Raw genomic sequence first — 26,420 nt, forward strand, 5'->3', positions numbered from 1 at the left:
CCTGTGTTTGGTGGTGGGCGCTGGCACTCCTCACTCCCCACCTTTCTTCTACTTCCTGTCCCAGCGCTCTTGGTGCTTCACTGTTAAACTGTCCAAGAAAGATACAGCGGCCTTCATAGCTGTCATCTGAGTTACATTTCCTCCTAAGGCCCATGTTCCACCACACATTTTGGCACTTTCTGAACAGGTCTATCCTTCCAAAGCAGGCCGGCTGGGAAGTCAGCAGATCCTAAGTGTACCTTCCTGAGGTTTTTACCTGAGTGCAAAGTCCATATTAGCAGGCGGTGCACTTCTGAGAAACATGGAGCCTGGGACTGCATGTTCTGTCAGCTGTGGGAGGAACAAGCCATTCTTCTCAGTAGCTTAATCACGCCAAGTATATGGTAAAATTGGAGGCCTCGCCTCTCCTAAGCAACTGAAATGGTGTCTAGTTCATCAGAGCTAGTCCATAGCAACAGGTGGTGGTCTGAGTGCTGTGTGAATAACTCACCCAACCTCCAGAACCCAGCAGGTCCCATGACCCCCATGCTATCCAGGAAGAGCCTGTGGGATTGAGTGAATTGGTTTATCTAAACTCACAACTGAAAGCAGCAGAGCCCTGCTTTAGAATTCAGTCATTGTAGCTGAGCCCACCCTCCCTGTCAGCTAGTGTCCATCCAGTGCCTTATGTTGGCATTGCACACCCGGACTCCTGGGCGTAGCAGGGAGCAGCAGGGGAAGGTTAATTCATAGTCCTGTGTTAGGGAAGCTTAGCTACAGCAGGAGAGGTCTGGGCTTTGGAGCACAGACAACAATGTTGAGAAGAATGGAGTTACCCAGTCTGTGTGTCCAGCACCCAGCAGAGCAATGAGAAGGAAAGACGTTAGAACCAGACAGCAGAGGGCAGGAGGCAGCATCTGCGCTAACCATTCTCCCCTCTTAAGTGGACGGTCTCTCTCTTCCTGGCCTTTTCTCCTCCTGGCCTTGATATGATTGGCGGCTTCTGACTGAAATGCTCTCTCAGCCCCTCAGCCTGCTTGTCCTTAAAGGCTCTGGCTTGGGGTTCCCCTAGGATGTGTCTTCACACTCTCCCCATGTGTGATCCATCTCACTCTCAGCTGGCTTCACATCTGCTGAGTTTACTTCTTGTTCTTCTGCAATACCCTAAAAAGAGGGGTGCTCTAAACATGGACCACCTCACCCTCTACCCACAATGGGGTACACCCACATTGGTAAAACAGATTTTGTAGTAAGTAGAGTCAGGACTGACAAGAGCTGTGTCTGTCATTACGGTGGGTGTTCTGCCACACTTCCTGGGCTCACGGGTGTAACATATACTGGTGTACATTAGAACCAATCACCAACATATCAGAGATCCTTCATATCAGATATTTACATTATAATTCATAATATCGGCAAAATTACAGTTAGCAACATAACTAAGTAGCAACAAAATTTTATGGCTGGGAGTCACCACAACACGAGGAATTGTATTAAAGGGTCACAACATTAGGAAGGTTGAGAACCATTGCCCTAGAACTATAGTAGAAGTACTTACGAGCCACCCCATGTGGGTTCTAGGAAGTGAACGCAAGTTCACTGGAAAATCAGCCAGTGCTCGGCCATTGAGCCATCTCTCCAGCTGCCTTCATCTCTTAGTGTAACTGGGTGATGCCCGGCTTCTTCCTAGGTACAGAAGCTAAGGGTAGATCCACCTACAGCAGCTCAGCCTTTGCTGATGCTAGACTCTCTCAGGTGCTCATAGCTCTTCTGGCAAATGGACCCTTTGGTGCCTTCTGGGGTGCAGTGCGACTTGCCTGCAGTAGCCCTACATGGGGTCCTGGATCCTGGGGAGCTGTATGCCATGCCTTAGGTGGCCCTGCATGGGGTCCTGGATCCTGGGGTGCTGTATGCCATGCCTTAAGTGACCCTGCATGGGGTCCTGGATCCTAGGGTGCTGTATGCCATGCCTTAAGTGGCCCTGCATGGGGTCCTGGATCCTGGGGTGCTGTATGCCATGCCTTAAGTGGCCCTGCATGGGGTCCTGGATCCTGGGAAGCTGTGTGACTTGCCTTAGGTGCCCTCCTTGGTTGGTTAATAGCAGCGCTTTAGTGTCTGGAAGCCTGGTGTGTTTTGAGAGGACTCACCTTGTTTGCACAGCTAATCAGAAGTCTATGTGAGGCCAAGGGTAGACAAGTCCCACTTGACTTTTCTGCTCATAATCTCTAACCACATAAGGTCTTCTTAATTCCAGCCCTATTTAGAGAAGACGTGTGTGTGTGTGTGTGTGTGTGTGTGTGTGTGTGTGTGTGTGTGTGTGTGTGTGTGTGAAGAAAGTATCCTGAGGACACGCACTATGTGTTTGTAGTGACATGGTTTGTACCAGAACCGCCATGCTTGTCCATGAGCCAGAGGCATTAGACAGGGTCTCCTATCATGCAGCCCTGGTGTTTAAAAGGAGTTTTGGTGAGACATAAGATCACTGTTTTCATTCTGGGTTTTTCTAGCGTTAGCACGTACAGTTGGTCTTGTACCCTGCTTTGACTCCCTAGTACCGATGGCGCGGGCTCCTCCGCTCACCTCCTGGACCCTCGAGTCTCGTGTTTCCCCTGTGCTGATCTCTCCCTTAGGCACATCCACTTACCAACTGTGAGCCAAGCTGCTCAGCTCACCCGGGGCTCTTAAAAGAAGGAAACCGACCCGCGTCTGTGGGTCTGGTTAATCTCTGGAGACAGCTCTGGTGCACTTTCCAGTGACATACGGACTGCTGCCCCTGAATGGTCCCCATGGAACGGTGACCCACGACAGCTGCCGAGACGCACTAATAGACTCAGAGGCAGGCTGTGTGTCACTGGCTGTCAGCCTGGCCAGCAGTGCCCTGCTCCTGCTGTCAGATGGGCCCTTCCAATTTGGTTTTAAATTAAAAATGACAGTTACTTGATCTTTTCAATCTCCCTGTTTGTCTGCCTAAAGAAAGTCTTCTCCATGTTTCAAAGACGTACTCTGTGTGTAACACACCGGCCAGAGGACAGCCTGTCGTGTCCTTCACTGTGTTCTCTTTTGGGGGAAAAGGGGGGTTGTTTTTGTTTTTTGATTTTGGGGTTCTTTGAAATAGGGTCTCACTGCCTCTCCCTGACGGTCCTGCCCCGACTATCCTGGAACTCACCGTGTGGACAAGGCTGGTGTCTCCCAAAGGGCCTCCTGCCTTTGCCTCCCAAGAGCTGGGATAAAAGACCTGAGCCATCATGCCTGATTTCTCAACTTGTTTTTTGAGCCAAGGGCTCTCTAGCCTGGAGCTCACTAAGTGCCACATAAGCAGGAGAAGCTGAGTTTGTTTCTCAGAACCCACTTGAGAAACGCCTGTGGTTCCAGCACAAGGGAGCCAGGAGCCAGAGGCTCTGTGAGGCTGGTCAGCCTCCCTCTGCTATCAGTAAGCCAGCCATGAGAGGCTCTGTCTTAGAATGACACCTGAGGTCCTCGGGCTTACATGCATACACACGCACGCACACACAAAATTTAAAGGTCTTTTTACATTAAAACTGTCATAGTCCCCATTGTATTTAAATGGAACCACGCTGGTTTAGGTCCTTAGAAGTAGTGTACACAGAAGGAAAGCCATCTTCCAAACCAAGAGAATATAGGTTGAGGTGAAAATGTAAAACTTTTATTTCTGGTTTCTAGAATGTTTGTCTTAATATAGGTAAGTAGATAAAGTTATTTTATTGTGTGCATGTGTGTGCATGTGTGTGCATGCATGTGTCATGGTGTGCATGTCAGGGGACAACTTGTGGGGAGGGGTTGATACTCTCCTTCCACTATGTGGGACCCAGGATTGAATTTAGGTCATCAAGCTTAGTGACTTTTAACCTCTGGGCCAGAGTGTTTTCATTAAAGCAGTGTTTTGTGCTATTTAAGGAAATTAGCTGATCAATTAGAGTGAGTTTTCTGCAGCCTTCACAGCCTACTGCAAGACCAGGCAGGTGGAACACACCTGTAATCCAAGCATTGAAAAGGCTGAAGCAGGAGGATCATGAGTGTGAGCTAGCCTAGGCTACATGGCATACCCTGTTTAAAATAAACTAGGGACAAAGTAGTAATATTGTCACTTTGAAGACTATAACATGAGCTCATCTTCCTTGGTTTGTTTATGGGTGGGGCAGCCTGGTCTACATAGTGAGTTAGTTCCAGAACAGCCAGGGCTACATAGAGAGACCCTGTCGAGGGAGGGAGGGAGAAGACCTTGTGGGCACTGTGTGCCAGTGATGCATTCACATACATGCAGGCATTTTTACACTTAATAACACATAAATAGTGTCTCTTCTCTCTGCACACACGCCCTTTGTCTCTTTCTCGCTCCCTCACTTCCCCCATTCCCTTTTCCCCATGGCAACTTGCCAACCCTCCATCCTTGGGGCCAGCGAACTCACCCACCTGAGAGCAGCTTCCCAATAAGCCTGCCTTTATATATAATATATATAATAATAAATAATATTATATATAATTATATAATAATAAAAGTACGTGCATCTTTAAAAAATGTTAAGGAATGCATGTAGGGTCAGATTTAATCACAAATGTAAATGCCCCAAGTAAGAGAACAGTTGACATGCAGGAGGAGTCCCTGCGCCCCTGTGTTCACAATGAGAAAATTGCAGAGGCTTCTCGCGTGGGCTTGGGAAGTACAGCGTTCCACGGCATTAGTGTGACCCATGAGCCCGTGTACTGAGCTGTAGTTGGGTGGGAGAGGAGCATGAGACCAGCTGGGCCTCAGACAGTTTGCTTCACTCACGCAGATGCTGGTCTCCAATATTGACTTGGGTCCCACCATCCTGGACCTCGCTGGCTATGACCTGAACAAGACACAGATGGACGGGACATCCCTGCTGCCCATCCTGGTGAGTATAAAGCCACAGCCAACCCAGAGCCCAGCTCCCAAGTTGATTGCAGGTGGTCAGAGACAAGCTACTAAATCTGAGAGGCAAAGAACAGGATCTGTCTCTGGCTCTGTGGTGGGAAGCAGTTCCCTCAAGGAAAAGTCTGACTGGACCGCTCACGCGTCACCTTCAGCCGTCTGTATTCTCCTCCCCCTCTCCTCCCAGGAAAAACTATGTGCAATCAGAGAGTAGAGGTGGCCGTCCCAGTAGAGTAAGCAGTGAGTAACCTTCAGAAGACTCAGGATGGGGAAGGGTTACCTCAGTGTCAGTCAAAGAAATGCCGAAGTAAAGGAAGACTGTGCCGGCTGCAGAGCGGCAAGGACTGAGATTAGTAGCCACCGTCCCACATCTGAGGGACGGAAACTGCTTGCACCCTGTTGGTGGAGTCCAGCAGATAGTCTACCACCCAACCGCTAGCTACGGACGCAGCTGAGGCAGAGCACGGCAGAGCATGCAGAAGCCTTGGGCTCCGCGTCCAGTACCAAAGGGGAGGGGAAGGGGGGGGAGGGAAGGAAGGAAGGAAAGGAAAAAGATTGAGAGACCAGTGTTCTTACCCCATTGATACAGACACCCTTCTGTTGGTAGTTATATACTACCTTAAATAGTTTGGGTCTTTCTTTGAGCTTAACACACACGCACGCATGCACGCACACACAGACATGCACGCACACATGCTACTGTACTAGATCTCTAGGCATTTAAGATTCAGTGTTGTTTCCAAGATGGAGCCATATTGTTCTCAGCTACCTGGTGCTCCATTACCTAAATGCATCATGACCTGGATGCCTGTCTCTCCCAGGTAGTGTCTTTGCTGGTCTAGCTCTGACACGTTAGCACTGCTGCTGTCAAAGACGTGTCCCCAGTGACCTGAATGCTCATCAAGATGAGAATTCCCCTTGTTCTGTGTGAACTGTCCGCTTAGTACGTGCCAGCCGAGTGAGTGGGAAACAGTATTTGGTCTCTGTTTTGCGTTTCCTTGTTAGTGAGGTGAGCCACTTTTTTATAAGCTTCCTTCATATGCCACACAGCGCACGAGAGTGGACAGTTCACTCATTTCTGGTGCTTTGGCGTTGTCTGGCCATCACCATCTAAGTCCACAACATCCCATCATCCCAGATCGTGGGTCACCCCTCCGCTGCTCCGTCCCCTGGCCCTCAGGCAGCCTGTACCCCCTTACCTCTGAGGAGTTGTCTACCACACGTACAAGTGGAGCCATGCGGTCTGTGCCTCCGCTCTCTGTCGTCTGTATCTGTACTTCATTCTGAACTGCTGAGTCCCGCTCCCCCACTCCCAGGGAGACGTGGCACTCTGTCTGTCCGTCCATCATATACATGTGTAGGTTCTATTCTGAGTAACCCTTTTGTGAACACTCATGAGTCTCTGGACGTGTTTGCAGCTCTCTGTGCTCTAGGTCACTTGGCAGCTTTACCAGACAGTTTACCTTGTCACCAGCCTCACCGACACTTGATTAGTCTTACTTCATCCCCTGGTGGTCCTCACTGCAGTTCTGTCATCACACTGGGCTCCTTGTTGTGTGCCTGCTGGTGAACATCTTTCCAGTGGTCATTCCTTCTCATGGTCAGTGTTCTTTGTGTATACACCAGCAAGCATACCTATACATAGGTGTGGACATGTATGGCGAGGTCAGAGACAATCCTCAGGTACTGGGCACCACCTTCCTCCCTATTTGAGATAGCCTCAGTGCCACTGTGGAGCCCAGCCTGTGAGCTTTTGGGGGGGTCGCCTGTCTCCCGTCTTCCTGTAGGGAATGCTGGGGTGGTAGGTGCCTACGGTACTAACCAGGCTCTGGGGTCTGAACATAAATTGTTAGGCTGTATGGTAAGGGCTTTCCCACAGACACCTCCACCCCCAAGCCCGACCTCCCATTGCTTATTTATAAAACTCGCCCACATCAGATGTGGGAGATCTCGACTTTCTCCTATAAATTTTACAGTTCTGTCTCCTGTGTCTACCTCTCTGTGTGTCTAGGATAATTCCCTGCAGGTTTCATTGGTCAAGAATCTTGTTTTCTCTGTAGATACTTGGGTTTGTCCTCAGACCCACAGACCTTTCCTTGTGCCGCTTTGCCTTCAGACTGAGTAACGGAGTCTTTGTATGAAGGTCTACCACCGCCTTACTCTCCCGGGAACCCAAGTACCTTCCATCCATACGACCCTTAGACTCGGCTTCTGGGTTACCTGTGGATGCCGGGTTTGGGGCTGGAAATACGTCAGAGCTCTGTAGATCAGGTGGGGAAATGGTGTCTTCTAGCCTCTCATGAACTGAAATGCAGTGAAGAGTCATCAGTTCCTGGATTGGGTTAGCCTTGTCCTGTGGGCCAGACCAGCAGCTCACAGACTACAACCTCAGGACCAGAACTAACCCAGCCCTGGCTTTGAAAGAGAAGTTAGACTGGAGTGGAGTCCCACTCATTCTTTATCCTGGGAGTGCTGAGCTGAGATGTCACAGGTCATGTCGGTACAGAACATAAGTAGATACTGCAGACCACTGCATAAACACAAATGTACACATAAGGTCTTCCTTCCCCTTTCTTGGCATTCAAGGCCTTATAGAAGCTAGCACCCATTCCCCGCTACATGCCCCAGCTTCAGTGTCCTTTATAAGCACGGTTCTCAGACCAACACCGTGGATGCTGAGACCTAATGAGTCAGAGCTGGGGGTTTGTGTTGCCGCTGATCTAGCAGCACGCGTAGACACCCGGGAGCAGCGCTGCTCAGCTTCCTGTGCTTGCTGTCCTGTGTGAGACCTCACCAGTCTCTAGCAGCAGAGACGACCCAGGGCAGCTGCTGAGGAGGGTGTGAGATGTAGGGTCCCTGATGTAAAGACCCCTCAGCCTCTCTGTTCCTGCTCTAAGTCCTGTCCTTGGCTGGGGTCTGGAGCAACCTTGCACCTCCTACTCAAACCCGTCCTCCCTCTCTGCCCAGCTTCTGCCTCTTTTGCTCTGCAGAGATGGGGTTAGTCCTTGTGCGTCAGCCTCCCAAGCAGGTGGTGCTGCGGCCATGTCGCTGGCCCAGGCTGCCTGCTGCTCAGGGCCTCCTGAGGCTCCTGCTTCTTCCTCTTAGATGCTGGGCTCATGTTCCCTACTGTCCTGAATTCTGCTTTTAATCCCAAACTTGCCCGTGTCCTAGAGGCCTTCTTTTTGCCGGAGTGTGTACGCCTGTCCCAAATGTGTCCCAATGCTGCCTCCTTTCTCCACATAGCTGTTGTGTGTCACAGAGTAAGCATGATGTATGCGCTGTACGTTCATCTCAAGGCCTGCACCTTCACCCCCAGCACTGTCTGTCTCTCTCTCCGGCTGCCCAGGGCACTCAGAGCCTCTGCCGAGCTAGGCATCGTGCACACTGCCCCTGACCTGGAGCCACCTGCACCACCGTGGATTGTTTTTAAATGGTGATTTAATGTGTTAGAATAAAGAACAAGAACAGAGAAAATGGTTTTATTTCTAAGGTGGAATTATAGACTTTCGTGAGCCGCCATGCAAATGTAGAGTTGACCCTGGGTCCTCTAGGATAAAGAGTCAGTGTTCTTCACCACCAAGCCATCTCTGCAGTACCGCCTTGGAGTCCCGTTTCCTAGCTTTCGTCCTTCTGCTTCACGTACTGTGCTTACAAGAGCAGTAAAGCATTCCAGGCATTCAACTGTGGCTTTAAAGACACCTGTGCTTTTAAGCACCCGGAACGACAGTAGCGGCTTTCGTACACTTCCTGCCTACCACTCCCTTAGTTACAGAGCAAGCACGGTGAGGACTGCTGGTCACTTAACAGTCCATGCCTCACAGGAACCACATGTGCTCTTCTTATAGAAAGGGGACAGTAACTTAACCTGGAGGTCAGATGTCCTGGTGGAATATCAAGGAGAAGGCCGTAATGTCACCGACCCGACCTGCCCTTCTTTGAGTCCTGGAGTGTCTGTGAGTAGCTTGTCTTTGGCCACAACCTTCTCACCACACACAGCAGATGCTGTCACCTCTGTTACCTGAGTGACACTGCTGGCATTAGGCATCCCGTTTGTGTAGACATGCCCACCCAAACTCACCCCCACCCCCGCCCATTTCTTCCCTTACCCACTCCCCACCTCCTAACAGCAAGAGAGGTGGGGTTTGTCCTATGATTGTGCTGTCCCTGGTGGCAGGCGGGCAGGCCACAAAGATGGCAACAGCCATGTTACTCCTCCTGACAGCAAAGTGTTCTGGGTAAAGGACCCAGCACAGTATGGTGCACACACACCTACTCTCTTGGAAAGCAGGGGCAGGTGACTTCTGAGTTCCAGGCCAGCAGGGAATAGAGTCAGGCTGTTTTGTTTAAACTCTGTGTGTCTAAAGGACACAGCACAACAACCTGTGGCCCAGCAGAGCCTGTGGAAAACACGGAGTTTGGTCCTTTGTGCTGTGGAGAGCATGGGCCTCTGCTTTTCTTCTCACTCCGGGATGACCATCAGGTAGTCCTCCAGAGTGGCCCATTTGATATCTAGTTTTCTCCTTCCCCGTGTCTGGCTTCAGCCAGCCTGTACCTGTGTTGCCAGCTGAGATGCTGATACTGTGTCAGAACAACCCTCAGTTAACTTGTAAACTGTCCCTCCAGCAATGTTTCCCCGACTGTGTGTGTGAGGACGCGTACAACAATACATACGCTTGCGTGAGGACACTGTCATCCATGTGGAACCTACAGTACTGTGAGTTCGACGACCAGGAGGTAAGGAGACAGGTGTCTGGACACCCCTTCCACCCCCACACCACACCTATTGCTTGGGCTTGGTGGCATAAGATGACCCCAGAGTCTACCTAGGGAAGGTGTGTCTCAACTCTGTGCTCCACTGGGTCTCCTGCAGCTCCCAAGGTGGCAGGTCAGTCTCACGGGCAGCTTCGTTCTGAATTTCCTCACTGGAGTCTTCTCTGAGCACCACCTCCACACAGTTGGCCTTTTCAGAATGTCACTTGCTGTACTAGGGCTAAGAGGGAGGTGCTTCAGCGCCTACAGAGGGGAGCTGGCATTCCCAACAGGCTGGCCAGCCTGACTTACCCAGGAGGGCCGTCCGGGAGAAGGTGGTGCTTGAGCCTCACTGATAAGCACAGGTCATTGGAAGGCTTCTGTGGACGCCAGGGTGCAGCCTCACGCAGGAACTCCCGTCCTGCCTGCCACCGTCTTACCATATGACACACATGCTCGTCATTGTTCTTCAGAATGGACCCGTCTTTCCTTACAGCTCAGAAGCGCATGGTGCAAGAAAGCAAGCATCACGGCAGCTGAGCTGTCCTGCCCTGTGTGTGTCTGTTTGATAATGTGAGTGGCCGAGTTTAAAGACCTTAGAGCCACCGTTTACCTCTGCATCCTGGAACAGTATACTGTGGAAAGGGCTGATGCCCCGCAGTCTGAGTACTGCAGCCTTCTGCCCGCGCAGACCATCCTGACTGCTTCCTATAACAGGGGATGACTCATGTGCCAGCAATCAGGATGCTTCTCCCATCCTGTTGCTTAAGTCCAAGGATTCTGAGGGAAAATGTGGCCTCCAGCGCTCCCCTCACAGGGTAGCTGCAGTGCTGTCTTGTTGCTAAGGCCAGGCCATTGGGGGCTCGCCCCGTGCTCACCTTCCTGGACAGTGGTCTAATGCTGCAAGTCTTTAATACAGTTCTTCATGGTGCGGTGACCCCAACCATGAATTATTTCATTGCTACTTCATGACTGTAATTTTGCTACTGTTAGGAATTGTAAACATCTGTGTTTCCCAGTGGTCTTAAGCGACCTTGTGAAACACCAGTGGTGAACGAACTGCTGCTCTAAAGGTCATAGGTTACTTTCCTGAAGATGTAGGGTAGACAGCATGGGACTGTCTGTCTAACACAGGTGTCCCCAGCACAGACACTATGCGATTGTGTGTGGATCTTGGAGCCTTAGACCACATGATGGACAGGCCTTGGTGTTTTCCTTACTTCTTTCCTTTTCGTTTATAAATAATGGCCACAAGAGTATTTCCTCAGTGTAACCTTTGCTCTCTTCTTTCCTCCTCCTTTTTGCCTCTAGGTATTTGTAGAAGTCTATAACATAACTGCAGATCCAGACCAGATCACCAACATTGCTAAGAGTATAGACCCCGAGCTTTTGGGAAAGATGAACTATCGGCTGATGATGCTCCAGTCCTGTTCCGGGCCAACCTGTCGCACTCCGGGGGTCTTTGACTCTGGGTAAGCATCTTTCTTCAGTGACTCTGCCATCGTCTCCTGAGGCCAGGCTCCTTTTTGCTTTGAGCGGTGTTTAATTCTTCTGCTTTATTGAGAGAATGCTGTGTTCCTGCCGCATCAGCTTGTTTTGTTGGGAAAATAAAAGAGCCCTGTACCTTCGGTGGCTGCCTTGTCTGCGAAGTCAGCCCTGCTTTCCTGTCCCGGTTCTGCTCGGTGGCACGGGATAGCTCTGGCCCGCCCAGCCCTGGTCTGAGAACTCACTGCTTTATTTCTCAGAGCACGAAGCGCTTAGGAAAACAGGTGTTAAATGGAGCTGACATTGCTCACTTGCGTATCAATTGAGTATCAGCCTGCATATCAATAGAGTATCAATTGTCCCTGGAAATGAAGAGAAATGAACCCACTATGTTTTGGCCTTAAAATTCTGTGAAATTTCAAAAGTGAACTTTTTATTCTTCCAAAGAATTGTAATTCTTCCCACACCGAAGTCTAGAGATTACAGATCCATCCAGTGGGAGGTCCTTGAAGGCAATGCCTGGAAATTGTCATGTTTGTGCCACATTTCAGTTGAGTTCTGCAGAGTTAATTTAAATATGTTCCTCAGCAACAACGTAGTGTCACGTTAAAGGAAGTGATCTGCCCCGGTCTGTACATCGCGTCCTGCATGTCCCACTCCACTTTCCATGACCTTTTGTTATATCAGTCTCTGCTCTAGTGAGATCTTTGGTTTTGCATCAGAGTAAAAAAAAAAAAAAAAAAAACGGGGTTGGGGATTTAGCTCAGCGGTAGAGCGCTTGCCTAGCGAGCGCAAGGCCCTGGGTTCGGTCCCCAGCTCCGAAAAAAAAAAAAAAGAAAAAATAAATAAATAAATAAATGTGAAATTCTATTCACATTTCAGAATTCAGCCTGCCTCCCTCCCGATCGGCTTACAGTGCTGCGTCTGCAGACCACTGCCTGCCACGGCCAGAGCTCAGGCTGTGAACGAGTAGAGAAATGGCTCGTGGGCTGCTACAGTCCACACACAGGCCCTACATCTGCTCAGGATCCCCTCAGTTTAGGCCCGAGCTGGAAATTTCGAGACAGGTCTCTTTCCTGGAATTTGGTGTGTAGACCAGAGTGCCTCTTCCAAGTGCTGCTGTGATTAAAGGTTTTAGCCACCGTGCCCTGCTACGGTGGGAAACTTTTTAAATAGGCAACTGTACAGAAGGGCAATACGTCAGTTCATCTAGCTTAAACCAAGTAACGTTTGAATGGAGTGAGTGTCGTGGTCCATCGCTTTCTTTATCCATCCTTCACCTTCCCTGATGTCTCACAGACGTCAGCTCCCAGTGTTTATCAAAACCAAATGGACTTGATGCTTTTAGCCGCATATTCTAGGCTGGCTCTGGGAGTTGAAGCTGTAACTAAGCTCTTGACAGGAGAGTGGAGAAATCCCCAGGACTGTGGCCTGTGGCCAGCAATCCCTGATGGGTTAGCTGGAACACTGGCCTGCCGCATGGATGACCAGTCAGAGCAGGGTGGCTTCCAGTGCTGTCCTGTTTGCCCTGGGCATCTGGATCCGTTGTGGGCTTTCCGGAGCCTAAGCACATGCATGTCAACATCATAACTAGACATACGATTTGCCCCGGGCTCCCAGGCTGCACATGGTCTTGTTTCTCCAGCATTTTGTTTATTTTCAACCCTGATGCTTCAGTAATGAGATGCTGGTTATGTGCTCTCCTTAGCCTGCGAATGTAAACACCGACTGAGTTTGTTTTTAATTTATCATCCCAGGTTATTCTTTTCTGCCAAACATTTGGCCTTCCAGGCTCCTCTGCAGGGGTCATCGGCCTGGATCCTGTAGGCAGGGGCTGGTAATCCAGCCACACACATTTATTACGCAGTGTCTGTGGCTGGATGGTCCACAGCCCCGATCATAGCTTCTGGCTCTTTACAAAAGTAAAGAGATCTGCAGAGATCAGCCGGGGGTAGAAGCGAGTGAATCCAGTGCCGTGCTCTGCTCAGCACATGGGAAGCCCATGTCCGGCCAGTCAGTGTTCGTTATAGTCACAAACGCCACTGGTCCCACTGAGCACTTACTTTGAGGGATCCATACGTTTTACCTGAACACCTTCCTGTTTGAGGGCCAGAGACAATTTGGAGTTGTCTAAATTCATGAGCCTGGCACACACACACACGTTTGAGACCGGCGTCCGTGTGTGCTCCAAAGTGACAGCCGCTATAAAAGAGGAAGAGGTCTCAGAACTGCAGTGAGGTTAAGTGAGGGTCAGCTTTTCCGTCTGGATGCTTTAGACCTGAGACTTGCCTCTCCTCCCTTAGCCTGCCCGCCTTTAACCCCAGCACTCAGTAGACCAGTGAGTTTGAGGCCAGCCTGGGCTGCACAGCAATCTCCAGGCCAGCCAAAGCCAGGTAGTGATGTTTTGTTGCTGCTGTTGTCTGAAGGAATCTCCCTCCTGCTTTTTACAGTTAACCTTGTTCTCCTCGGCTCACAGCTTGGCTGGAAATGCTCTCACCTACTGAAACCACGTTTATGTGACAGCTTCTTCCGACCAGGCTCCCTGTGTGTGCGTCAGTCCCTCCTGCCAGCTCTCTGCTGGAGGAGATACCTTTGAAGTCTCCATGGCTAGCCAGAGTTCGTGTGACATCTTCCTTTTCCTTCCCTCAGATACAGGTTTGACCTGCGCCTCATGTTCAGCAATCATGGCAGCGTCAGAATGAGAAGGTTCTCGAAGCATCCTCTGTAGCAGCCGTGCCTCTGCAGTTGGATCCTTGCACACCCTTTTCCGATGAAGTAGTCGGAGTAAGAGCCCAGACCTGGGGGAGCTCTGGCCTTGCTGTTTCAAGTCTTGTTTGAAAATAACCCAGTCACCTGACTTCCGTACTGTGAATCTGCCCCCGTCAGAAGTGGCTGACCCTGTCTCTCCTCAAATGACAACCACCACTCCTGAGGTCTTTGTCCTCTCCTTGTCCCTTCATCTTGGCTGGGCACAGTATATGAGTTCCCACGTGGTCAAGTCTGAATCTGTAAAACTCTTCTGATACACGGCAATACTTTAGGGCAGAGAGATAAAGCCTTTCGGCATGTAGCTAGCCCCCAAATCAAAAGCGCTCTCTAGCATTTCACACTGAGCTCCTCACCATCAAACACACAGAGCCCTGAGAAGAGCTGCTGTTCGAGGACATGTAGAGAAAGTACGGTCACGACATCCATTGTGGTGTGGTAAATGTGCGACTCGGCACCCAAGCTCTGCCCTAAGATGCCCTCAGCTTTTCAGTGGCTCCAACCACAGGGAGCCCAGAAGCACTATGGAGAAGGAACCGCCAGGGGGAGATGAGCTAGCAGATCGGGCTCTGGATCAGTGGGCTGAAGGGCTGCACTTAGAAGTGCCTGTCTGGACGGTTCTCGAGTATCAAGGCCACACACAAGTCATCCTGCTTGGCTGCAATTAGCTGACATTGTCATTGAAAATATTAGTGTTTCCTGGTGGTGGGAAGGACCGGCTGCCTCATCCCACCTCCCCTGCTCTCACAGACATTCTATTCCTTAAAGTCCAGTTCCACAGAGGGCTAAGTGCTGGCAGGACAGCAGAGTGGAGGGCCTGGTTCCAGCCTGTCTAGGCAGTGAGTGAGTTTAGCGCTACACAGCCTCTGCCAGCTTTAACTTTTAAGACAGAGCTAGAAGTCACTTTCAGAATTCCAGAGGCCATGTTGGGGTGACAGCCACCGAGTTTATTCCTTTACCTCATGTGACCCCAGCAACTTTGGTGATACAGAGAGGCCAGCAGGCATGGAATGGACACCTCTGCTGTGGCTACTTCTAGAGGGAAAAAATTTTTAAGTTTTAAACCAAAAGTTACAAAATTGTGGCTAAGTGGCATTATTCACTCCACTCGGATTCTAAACGTCATCAGTGAAATAGTGAAGTTGGCCTCAGTTGCTCCCAAGTAACAGTGAGCAGCTCCTGCCAGGCCTCGGACCGTGCGTCCTGGTCTTCAGTCTGAAGGCTGCTCCTGAGAGCAGGTGACGTCAGAGTGACGACAGCCATCAGCTGCAGTAGGTGTTCCTACCTCCATGCCCTCACGCAAAGCAGGTGACACAGTGGGTGGTGGAACATGAGATCCTCTGTACCTCCCAGCTAAGGAACGTCCCTGCAAACATCCAAGTAGACCTCAGCTTGTAACAGACTGCAGCAGGCCGGCCTCGTTCTCTGGACTCACAGTTTAGACATCTCCTTTGATGCCCCGGTCCATGTGGGGTACACATTAGAGTCTGAGTTCAGCAAGCGGTACTGTCGCAAACACCTTTCGACTTGCCAGCGCCAGGGTTTTGTATCAAAATAGTAGGAGTGGCTATGGAAGTTACACCTCCATCTGTGGGAAGTGTTCTCAAACCTAGGAGCGTCTTCATCTTCCTATTTTTTTCTAATGAAAGATGGCAGCCCAGAACCCTCGTGAAAAAGCAAGGAGTGTCAGCTGATCACCACCGGGACAGACGGGTGTCCTGGGGTTCTTTAGCTCACCAGCACTTTCCGCTCAATGGACTTTGTAAATTCTTTTATTAGCATCACCTGTTGTAGAAGCTCCTCTGCCCTGGACCGGTCATCTCAGCCGCTCACTTAGAAAGTGCCCTTCAACAGACCCTGTTCACTGCTGCACTTTTCAATGAATTAAAACTTAACTTCTGTTCTAGTGGGAATGTGTCCTTTGTCTTAGTCCATAAGTAGCAGCTCTCACAAGGTACAAGAAGGTGGCTGCTTCATGGAGTTCTACAGCCTTGTGGTGCTAGGGACCAAACCCAGGGCTGTCATTAAAGGATTGGGGTCAGTACTGCCCCCCCCATATACCTTCTGGCTGCTGGATTAGCCACTAACCTAGTGAGAAGGGACCACCTCCTCCTCGTGTACGCCCTGCACCTGGACAGCTCTTGGATACCAGCCCCTGCTAGTTATCCGAGGACGGGAAGAAGGCTCAGTAGCCGAGAACACCTGTTCTCACAAAGGACCCCCAATTCCTAGCAACCATCTGTAACTCCAGCTCAGCAAATCAGATGCCTCTTCTGACACCCACAGCTTCCTGCACACACAAATAGTCGTAAACTATTTTTAAAAGGAAAAAAAAAAAAAAAAAAAACCATGATTTACAGCCTCTTTGAGCAGCTTTTAAGAAGACAGACTAACTTTCCTTTGACAGTACATTACTGTGGTAACCCAGGGATTGACCCTTTTCCCTAGAAGAAAAATGATATCTTGCAGGAGTCAAACTTCTTAAAGGGGCAGATATCGAATCCTAGTCTGTCACAACTACATTGCTGGTGGAACATGAAAATAGCCAGGAGCTATACTCTATGCCTAAAAGTCCTGGGTTCCATCCCCTTCGAGTAAATTTAATGTGGTGAGGCTGCTTCGGCTACAGAAAGACTGAATCCTGGTAGATAATGGTAGCTCTGTTCCGATGTAGAAAAACAAATTGGGGGCTGGAGAGATGGCTCAGAGGTTAAGAGCACTGACTGCTCTTCCAGAGGTCCTCAGTTCAATTCCCAACAACCACATGGTGACTCACAACCATCTATAATCAGGTCTGGTGCCCTCTTCTGGCCTGCAGGCATACATGCAGGCAGAAAGCTGTATGATGTATACATAATAAAATTAATTAATTAATATATGTTTAAAAAAAAAAAAGAAAAGAAAAACAAATTGGCCACAAATGGCCATCCGCAGACATCGTGAGTTGCTTTATAGACCAAGATGTGAGGCATGGAAAAATTAACAGATTGCTGTCTGGAAAAGATGATTTGGAGAGATGGTTCAGAGGTTAAGAGCCCATACTGCTCTTGCAGAGAGGACCCAGATTTGGTTCCCAGCACCAACCACCTGTAACTCCAGCCTCAGGAGATCCAACACCCTCTTCTGGTCTCCATGGGTACTGTGCCCACGAATGAAACCACAAGGCTGTCAGTCTCCCACCCCCACCCCACTGTCCCTCCCCAACCCCTGTGGGTGTCAGGTAATTCCCACACTGAGGGGACACACATGGTGGGTTTGTTATAAATGAGAAACACTAGGTAGAAGCAACCTGTTTGGTAGCAAGCCTGTCCTTTGCCCCAGAGGAAGACTGCCTCGTCCATCAAAGTTGTTCATCTGCCTTAGAAATGAGTCTCAAACTATTCAGGGCCATAATCAGCTCTTACCCAACGCCTCTCAGCTGGCTAAGCAGGAGGTCACCTGGTTGGATGTATTCCCTGTCCTACCCAGTGGAGTCTAGAAGCCAGAGCAGCCATCCACAACTGCTGTGATACGTGATGTGGTCAGAAGAGCTGCTTTCTAACTCTGCATTTAAGGTGAAGTGGTGTGTGTGTGTGTGTGTGTGTGTGTGTAAGTCATGCATCTGTGAGTACATAAATGCACATGTATGCCAAGTGTGCTCACATGTGCAGGTCAGGACAATTTCTGGACGTTCTTTCCTTCGGCCATGTGTAATGTCAGCAGAGAATGTTGGGTCAGATCCTTGAGGGGATACCTAGTTCTAAACAGAAAACAAAGGTGCAGCATGATCACAAACCACCTAGAAAAACCAAACAAAAGCATGGGAAGCCATGCAAATCATCCTTTAGGAAACAGGAAATAAGTTCTATCTCATTGGCATGACAGCAGTCAACGCAGACTCTACCAGAGAAGACCTAACTAACTTGGATGGTAGCTGTCCCTTGGAGCCAGATTCCCTACAGGGGTCTCTGTTCCCCTCCTTTCTTCCAGACCAGTCATATGTATACAATGAAGTCTGGTCGATAAGCCACAGAGTCCACAGTTGAAAACCCCTGAACTGGGGTCTCCTGGTGGCTTAGGAGTCAGTGTAATTAGAAAAGATTAAGAAGTGGGACCAGGGGTTGGGGATTTAGCTCAGTGGTATCGCGCTTGCCTAGCAAGCGCAAGGCCCTGGGTTCGGTCCCCAGCTCTGGAAAAAAAAAAAAAAAAAGAAAAGAAAAGAAAAAAAGAAGTGGGACCAGGTGTGGCAGGTAACAGTTACAATTCTAACACTCAGGGTGACTCTCTCAAGGCCAGTGTTAGCTACATAGCAAGACCCTTTACGACAACCACCAAAGATCTGGAGAGATGGCCCCTTGGACAAGCACAGTGTGTGGAATGAGACTAGATCCCTAATAGCGTCGTGGGTGTGGAGACTGAGCTGTGATCCTAGCAGAGAGAAATCCTGAGACAAGCTAGCCGAGGGAGACTCTGCCTCAACCAAGTAATTGAGAAGGCTCCCAATGTCAGCGTCAGGTGTCCACATGCGCGCGCGCGCGCGCACACACACACACACACACACACACACACACACACACACACACACAGCAAACACGCACATATGCACACAAATGGGGGGGTATGAAATATGAGCACCAACCCTTACAGTACCATAGCTCAGGAGAGTTCTTAGAACTCTGTCTTAAGGGGTTGGGGATTTAGCTCAGTGGTAGGGGATTTAGCTTAGTGGTAGAGCGCTTGCCTAGCAAGCACAAGGCCCTGGGTTCGGTCCTCGGCTCCAGAAAAAAAAAAAGAACTCTGTCTTAAAGGGAAGACTGTAGAGCTAGGCATGGCAGTGCATCCCTATATTTCCAGCACTCAGGAGGGACTGTAGAACCAGGGGATCACAGGTCCAAGGCTAGGCTTAGCTAGGGATTGAGATTGAAGTTAGCCTGGGCTACATAAGACTGTGTAACAAAAAATTTTATGACCAACACCCCCTACCTCCCTGTGAAACCCAAGCTGCTCACTTTAGAGCTCTGTCTGTCTCTGTGTCTGTCTCTTTCTGTCTGTCTGTCTGTCTGTCTCTGTGTGTGTGTGTGTGTGTGTCCTCTTGGCCTACAACTCTAACTGAAGGTAATAGGTTCCTAGAGCATATTGAAATAAAAAGCACCTATGCTTTTTTTAACCTGTAAATCTCATGTCAGGGTCAGGTAAGGTAGTGCACACCTTTAGTCCCAGCATTTGGGAGGCCAAAGCAAGTGGATCTCTGTGCATTTGGGGCCAGCCTGGTCTACATTATCAAGATCTAGGCCAGCCAGAGTTACATGGTAAGTACCTGTCTCAAAACAATGAAATTCATTGGACAGATCCCTCCCCCCAGCTAAATTTTTCAAAGCTCACAAAGCTACTTAGTAAAATATCGAAGATGGAAGTCAGGATTTCAAAGACCCAGGTTTAACGTTGGGATTGAGGATACTGCACCTGTAATCCCCACGCCTGAGAGGTCAAGACAAGAAGACTGCTGTGGGTTCCGGGTTAGGCTGGGCTGCGTAGTGAGTTCTAGGCCATAGCAAAACTGTCTGAAAAGGGGGGGGAAATGAACCTTTTAGACCATCTTTTTTTGGGGGGTGGTGGTGGAGATGGGGGTTTAGACCCAAGTTGGGATAGTTTTGACTTGACACAAGCTAGGGTCATTTGGGAACCTCAACTGAGAAAATCCCCCCACCAGAATGAACTGTGGGTAAGCCCGTGGCATATTCTTGATTGATAATGGATGTGAGAGAGCCCAGCCTCTGAGGCGGTACCACAATCCTGGGTGTATAAAAAGCAAGCGGTGTCAACCCTAGGTGGGTGGTTCTGACTGGTATAAGAAAGCAAGGTGAGCAAGCCATGGGGAGCAAGCCAGTAAGCAGCACCCCTCCATGGCCTCTGCATCAGCTCCTGCCTCCAGGTTCCTGCCCTGTGTGAGTTCCTGTCCTGACTTCTGGAGATGGACAAGAAGCTGTAAGATGAAACAAACCCTCTCCTCCTTTTGGTCTTGGTGTTTTAGTACAGCAACAGAAACCCAGACCAAGACAGGAGGGTTGCTAGGACTGAACTCTTACACATTTTAAGTCCTTGCTCCACCACTGAGCTGCAGCCTGCCCCAATCCAGCTTTCTGCTAAGCTCTGGTCATTCTGCAACCTGCAGGATTTGTCCCTCCTTTTGGCCAAGGCTTCTTTAGTTACGGGCACCTGCAGCAGAGCAAAGCCAGCCAATAGTAAACGTTCAACTTATCTCCAAAGGGGACAGACTATGTTGTCCAGGTTCAGTGGCCTGTCCCTGTACTCCCAGCATGATGACCACTGGTGGTCTTTCCTCCTCAGTACCTTCCAGGAGAGACAGGAGGATTACAAATTCAAAACCAGGGGTTGGGGATTTAGCTCAGTGGTAGAGCGCTTGCCTAGCAAGCGCAAGGCCCTGGGTTCGGTCCCCAGCTCCAAAAAAAAAAAAAAAAAAAAATTCAAAACCAAACAGCTAGAGCATTCCAGGAGCCTGCAGTAGTCAGAACTTTTCACAGAAAACCAAGAGCTGAGGATGGTGTTCAATGCAACCGCTTGCCCACTGTGCACCAAACCCTAGGTTTAATCCCCAGCACTGCCCCCACGAAGTTCATGCATATTACATACCCAGGAATATAAATAAACATGCGTCCCCACCTATTGTTACTAAAGAGAGTCAGTGTGTCTTTGTGGATTGGTTGCTAAATGTACCCAGCACATGTCGGAAACTATTTTAATGGGATCCCTGGCTGGCAGCTTGTCTCAGACCACCCTTCTCTCCAGTGTGTTTCTGAAGCTCCCAAAAGCTGTTACAGGGCGGGGAGCACCTGTCAGCGCACCGCCGTGGCCTCCTCGAGAGCTGGGAAGGCAGTTCTGGTGATTCTAGTCTGCTCACACCCTTACAACTTAGGCTGCTTTGTGCCCTGGCTTTTCCATCTCTGGTGTCTCCCACATAAGGACTCCGGTCAATATGACACCTTGGGTTCTTCCTAGGGACCTGGACTGAGTGTCAACTAAGGTTGTGCCATCTCCCAAGGCAGCCTCAGTCTTCTACTGCACTTCCACAACAAAGCCCACAGTGCCACAGAGCATCCTCTCACAGAATGAGAACAGGGAAGCTTCAGGCCCATGATCCTGGCTAACTGCGTCCTGACAACAGTGCCCCCAAAGTTCTGCTTGGAGCTCAGCCAGGGGCAAACACTGCAGCGGGACAGGCCTTAAGCTGTAACTGGGTGTGCCCAGGGCAGATCCTTCTATCTCCAAGCTGCCCACAAAGCTGTTGTCACACCTTTAGGAAGTCCCCCGCTAGGAAAGACGGCAAGGGCACCAAAAATAATGTCTGGCCTCAAGGATGTCACCATCTGTTTTTGTTGTGATTATCCCTGAGAGCTATTGAGATAGGACTTCACTCTGAAGCCCAGGCTAGCCTTGAAGCCATGTTCCTCCTGCCTCAGCCTCGGCCTCAGGAGTGCTGTGGTGAGAGACGTTAAGCTTCCATGCTCCTGCTTAGGGAGGGGATGAGAGTTTAAGGGCACGGAAACCCTGGCCTCCAGCTGTGGTCTGGATCGTTCAGCATCACCTTGGCCTTGAAATGACACAAGAGTCTGGTAGCCCCACTGCTCCAGGTCCCCTGATCTAAGTTGTCAGGAACGAACATGTCTGTAACTGCCTCTATGATAACATGGCAGAAGGCTGTAAATCAGCCAATCGCCCAACAGTTTCGAGTGTTCCATGTTTAAATCAATTTCCTTCTGTAGGCATAAATTTTTAAAATACCAACAAGAACACTTGGCAGTGGCCACGCCACCGATCCAATTCCCTCTGGCATGAACACCTTGCTTGGCCTCCACATGTCTGGCCAAACCCATAAGGCCAAGATCAAAAATTCTCTCAAGTCAAAATTGAAGGTGACAGAAACGGAAGAGAAAAAGCAAGCTTTCAAAGGGGGTACGAGAAGAGACAAAATGGGTGGACTGCAAAGAAATATAAATCACCAGGTTGCACCCTGCACTCGCCCCACAAGCATTACCTTATGTTAGCTCTTTCTAAAAGATCCATTCATCACAAGAGTTTGGGATGGATACGGAGACAAGTGGAACTCTGTGCGTTCAAGGCCAGCCTGATCTACAGAGTGAGTTCCAGGACAGCCAGGGACACAGAGAAGCCCTGTCTCAGAGAAACAAACAAAAAACAAAACCAAACCACCCACATTTACCTTTATTTGTGTGTCTGTGTGCTTGTACAAGCATTGTGTACAGCTGCCCGGGAAGGAGGTGCCCTCTCTCCTGGAGGCAGAGTTACAGGCAGTTGTGAGGTGCCCAACCTGGGTCCTTGCAACTCTGGTCCTCTGGAAGAGCAGCAGGTGCTCTCTAACCACTGAGCCACCTCTCCAGGTCTTCAGTTCCTTTAGCAACTCAACCTCAACATGCACAGTGTTTGCATAATCAGGTAGGGCTGCAGGTAGGGCTGTGTCCTTCAAAAGAAGGACGCAGGCTTCTCCTGCTTGAGACCTGTGGCTCAAGCCCACATGCCACAAAACCAAATTCCTTTCACATTAGGGAAATGACTTAAGGCTTGCAGAGAGGAGGAAAGTGTGTGTGTGTGTGTGTGTGTGTGTGTGTGTATGTGTGTGTGTGTGTGTGTTTGCGTGTGGGAGAACATGTGTGGAGGTGTGTGCATGTGCATGCCCACACATGCATGTATGTAGGTTAGAGACAGACAGATCTCTGAGTTTGAGACCAGCCTGGTCTACAGAGTAGGTTCTAGGACAGCTAGGGCTATGCAGAGAAATCCTATCTTGAATATTCAAAAATTAAATTTAAAAAAACTATCTGGAATTCCAAGGTCGATTCAGGTGTCTTTATTCTTCTATGGTACTCATTTACTTGAGAAAAGGTCTCACAGTGTAGTCTTAGCTGACCTGGCTGGCCTCGAACTCACAGATTCACCTGTCTCTGCTTCTGCCAGGATTAAAGGCCAGGAGTCTTTCTTATTTGCTGAGACAGTTCACAATGAAACCAAGGTTTGTGGTTCCAGTATGACTAATCCATACCCAGCTAGCCCTGGGGACCAGCTCTGCCCTCTGAAGTTGGAATTTCAGACAGCTGTCACACCCACTCGGCATTTGTGGGGCTTCTCTGGATCCAAACTCCAACTTTCATGTTTACCTTCCCACAGCTCATTTGCTCCCTTTTACTCAGACCAGCCCCAGGGCCCAGCGCCCAGTACCCAGGATGAACCAGCCCCCAGGGCCCAGTGCCCGGGATGGCCCAGCCTCAGAACCTAGCGCCGGGGATGGCCCGGGCCACCACAGATCCATGGAGTTCTCTGCTTGCTTGAATCTTTCTGGAAATCTCCTCACACAAACTCATCCAGGTGTATTTCATGGTCTTCTAAACCCCACCACGTAGACAATCAGCAGTGGATAAGAGGTAGGAGGGAGGGAGATGAAATCTAAAATCCAAGGGATGCTGCACGCTGCAAAATGCTGCTGAACATGAAAATACGATGTTTTGACGCCTAAACAAAAGCTTTCCTGCTTTGAAAGGGATTCCTCCTGGGGGTGGACAGAGAGGATGTTTAATGCCAAACGAGGACTGAGAAAATAGCAGCTGATGGGACCCCGATACTCCGAGGTATGCGGGCACCTCCACATCTGCTGCCCCACTTCCTCCTCACAGCAGCCCTGGGGAAGTGACCGACAAACCCTGCCTTTCCCACAGTTCTATCCTTGCAGGGTCTCAGGGAGCCCAGGCTGGCCGTGAACTTACTGTGCCGAGGAGAGTGGCTTGAACTTCTGATCCCTCTGCCTCCACCTCTCCAGTGTTGGAAGAGAGAGTCTCGGACCTCCACACTTGGCTATGTGGAGTTTGAAATGGACCCCAGGGTTTGGACCATGATTGAGTCTCCTAAGAACTCGTCTCCATTTCACAGGAAAACAAACAACAGGCAACCAAGTTTGGAAGCAATTGTTGCCACAAATGTTAAATGTGCCCCTTGCCAAGGATGACCTCAGAACAGTAGAAAACAAGACACGCTGCAATCAAATGAACCCCAGAAGCCGCTCACCATCTTTAGAGAAGACTCCCTCAAATTCTGAACCCTCCTGGTAATCCCTCCCCTTCAAGACCTGGCTCTAAATCACTTCTTTGGACCCCTTAGTTGTTACCAAAGCAGCTGGGATCATTTCCAGCATGCTTGACTGTTTATAATGACACGGATGGCACCCTCGTTCCCAGGAAGGTGTGAGGTGGGGGCATCATGCTCCCCCCCTCCACATATTCCCCCCAGTTCCTAACACTGTTGCACTTCCTAGCTCCTGTTGATGGCAGGGGCGGTCACTCTGGAATCTCACTATAGGAAGGCTGAGACTTGAGTATTGCCACAAGTTGGAATCTAGTATGGCCACACACTAAATCCTAGGTCAGTTTGGGCTACAAAGTGAGACCCTGTCAGAAAGGGGAAATCGTTCAGTTAATAAAACCTAGAGACTTGAAGTTTCTTTTCAAGCCCAGAATTTACTAATACAGGTAAAATATGCAAGGTGATAGGAACACTGAGCATCACCTGGGTGGGGCGGCACGCATCTTTAATCCCAGCACTTGGGAGGCAGAGGCAGGTGCACTTCTCTGAGTTCAAGGCCAGCCTGGCCTACAGAGTGAGTTTCAGAGCAGCCAGGAATATGTAGAAACTGTCTCAAAAGACTAAACAAAATAATAAAATTATCACAAACTTGACTGGCTAAAGTAACTCCCTCCCCAGAACAAAGAGACTGCCTTAAAATTAAGTTCAGAGTCGGGATTGGGGATTTAGCTCAGTGGTAGAGCGCTTGCCTAGCAAGCGCAAGGCCCTGGGTTCGGTCCCCAGTTCCGGGGGAGCGGGGGGGAGTTCAGAGTCCTGTGCTTCGGTGTGTATAAACATTTCAAAGTATTAACTCACCTTCCTCAAACACAAAGACAGGAGCTTCTGGAGAGCTCGGTGCCAAGGTGTGTGGCTGAGAGCTTGTTAAGATGGCGGAGTCTCTATACTGGATTGCAAATGAAGTCTGCCTTGTCAAAAGGAGAACCCTATTTGATGTCTTCGCAGAAACCAGAGTTTTAAATCACAAGCTGTTTCTCGACCCTATCTCTCTACAATCAACTGAGAGTGGTCTGCCAAAAAGCAAGGCAAAACAAGATGAAAACAAACCAGAGACCATGCCAAAGCCTAAACCCACTCCGCCGTCAGACAAGGCTCACCCGGAAGGAACTCTATAGCTGGCCCACTCCTTCAGGCTTTCCCCAGCCTTCCTCTCCACCCAGCTGACTCTTTAGACAAGATTCTTTCTAGAACACCGAATTAAGCACACATCGGAAATCAGCCCAGGGCAGACTCCAAACACTTAGTTCCTTTGTAAAGGATGGTGTGGGTCTTGAGGTGGTTGAGTGGCTCAACCCACTGCAAGTTTGGGTGGCTTGCCTGGCCCGCTCCTAAGCCTTCTTTTCCTGGGTTCTCGGGGAATTATCTGACCAATTGCAAGAAGAACACTGGGAATGGTTCCCTGCCTTGCCCACTCCTCCCAGGCAACAGACCTTAAAGGAAACCCAAGACGGTTGCTTCTCTGTATTTTAGGATTAGCCCCTAAATCAGTGGTTCTCAGCCTTCCTAAGGCTGTGACCTGTGATGTCCGAATTGAACATCTTCCAGGACACCTTGAATGAGACTCACGGAGCCGGTGATCGATGCAAAAGCAAGAGGAGCTCTATTGTTCCAACGCGCTGGGGTCGCCTCACTTCGGGAGAGAGAGATAACCCTGAGCAGACTCTAACAGGGAGTTAGATACCTTTGATAGGGGCAGATTTCTAACACTAAGGGCAGAATTTGAACAATGGTAACTAGGCAGGGTACTACTGGTGGGCGAAGCGACCTTCAAACTGACTCATGGTCAGTGGGCCGTCTGGGACTTTCCAAGGGGGTCGGTTGGGGAGTAACAGGTAGCTTTATCTGATAGATGGCTTGCAGTTGTTCCAGGAACTAAGCTAGCTCTGCTCCCTGTAAGGGAAGGAAGGGTCTTTTGGTGCTCGGAGGTCTGTGGTGCAATTTACCCACTGGCCTCAGATTGACCCCAACTCTGGCTCCTTCATGACCTTTTCATAGTTGCTCATGTTCTGGTGACCCCAACCACAAAATTGTTTGTTGCTACTTCATAACTGTAATTTTACTACTGTTATGAATTGTAAATATTTGATACGTAGGATAGCTGATAGGCCACCCCTGAGAAACAGCCATCCGACTCCCAAAGGGGTCATGACCCACAGGTTGAGAGCCACCACCCTAATGAACCCACCTCCGTAAATGAAGCTCAATCACCAGTAAGTAAATAAATGCATGAAAGGGTCCCTTGTTCCAGCACAAGCCTGCTTTCAAAATCTGCCCCTCAGAGGGGTGGTAGTGTTTGTTCTTTGAAAATCAGTTTGCTAAACACTCTTTGGAGGCTTGAGAACAAGATGGCTGAGAAGCCAGGCTGTCAAAGGCCTGACAACCATTC

At 49.7% G+C, this 26,420-nt stretch overlaps 1 protein-coding gene across 1 annotated transcript in view; it reads left to right on the plus strand.

The window, feature by feature from the left end:
* Positions 1-15,089, plus strand: part of Gns (glucosamine (N-acetyl)-6-sulfatase) — a 33,803-nt gene extending 18,714 nt beyond the window's left edge. The window contains exons 10-14 of the mRNA XM_032913106.1: positions 4,773-4,874; positions 8,737-8,844; positions 9,515-9,625; positions 10,952-11,112; positions 13,775-15,089. Coding sequence (XP_032768997.1) covers positions 4,773-4,874; positions 8,737-8,844; positions 9,515-9,625; positions 10,952-11,112; positions 13,775-13,853 — 561 coding nt within the window. The 3' untranslated portion in view covers positions 13,854-15,089. The remainder of the gene's footprint in view (positions 1-4,772; positions 4,875-8,736; positions 8,845-9,514; positions 9,626-10,951; positions 11,113-13,774) is intronic.
* The last annotated feature ends 11,331 nt before the right edge of the window (positions 15,090-26,420 follow it).

The sequence above is a fragment of the Rattus rattus genome, chromosome 1 (genome assembly GCF_011064425.1).
Source record: "Rattus rattus isolate New Zealand chromosome 1, Rrattus_CSIRO_v1, whole genome shotgun sequence".
NCBI lineage: Eukaryota > Metazoa > Chordata > Mammalia > Rodentia > Muridae > Rattus > Rattus rattus.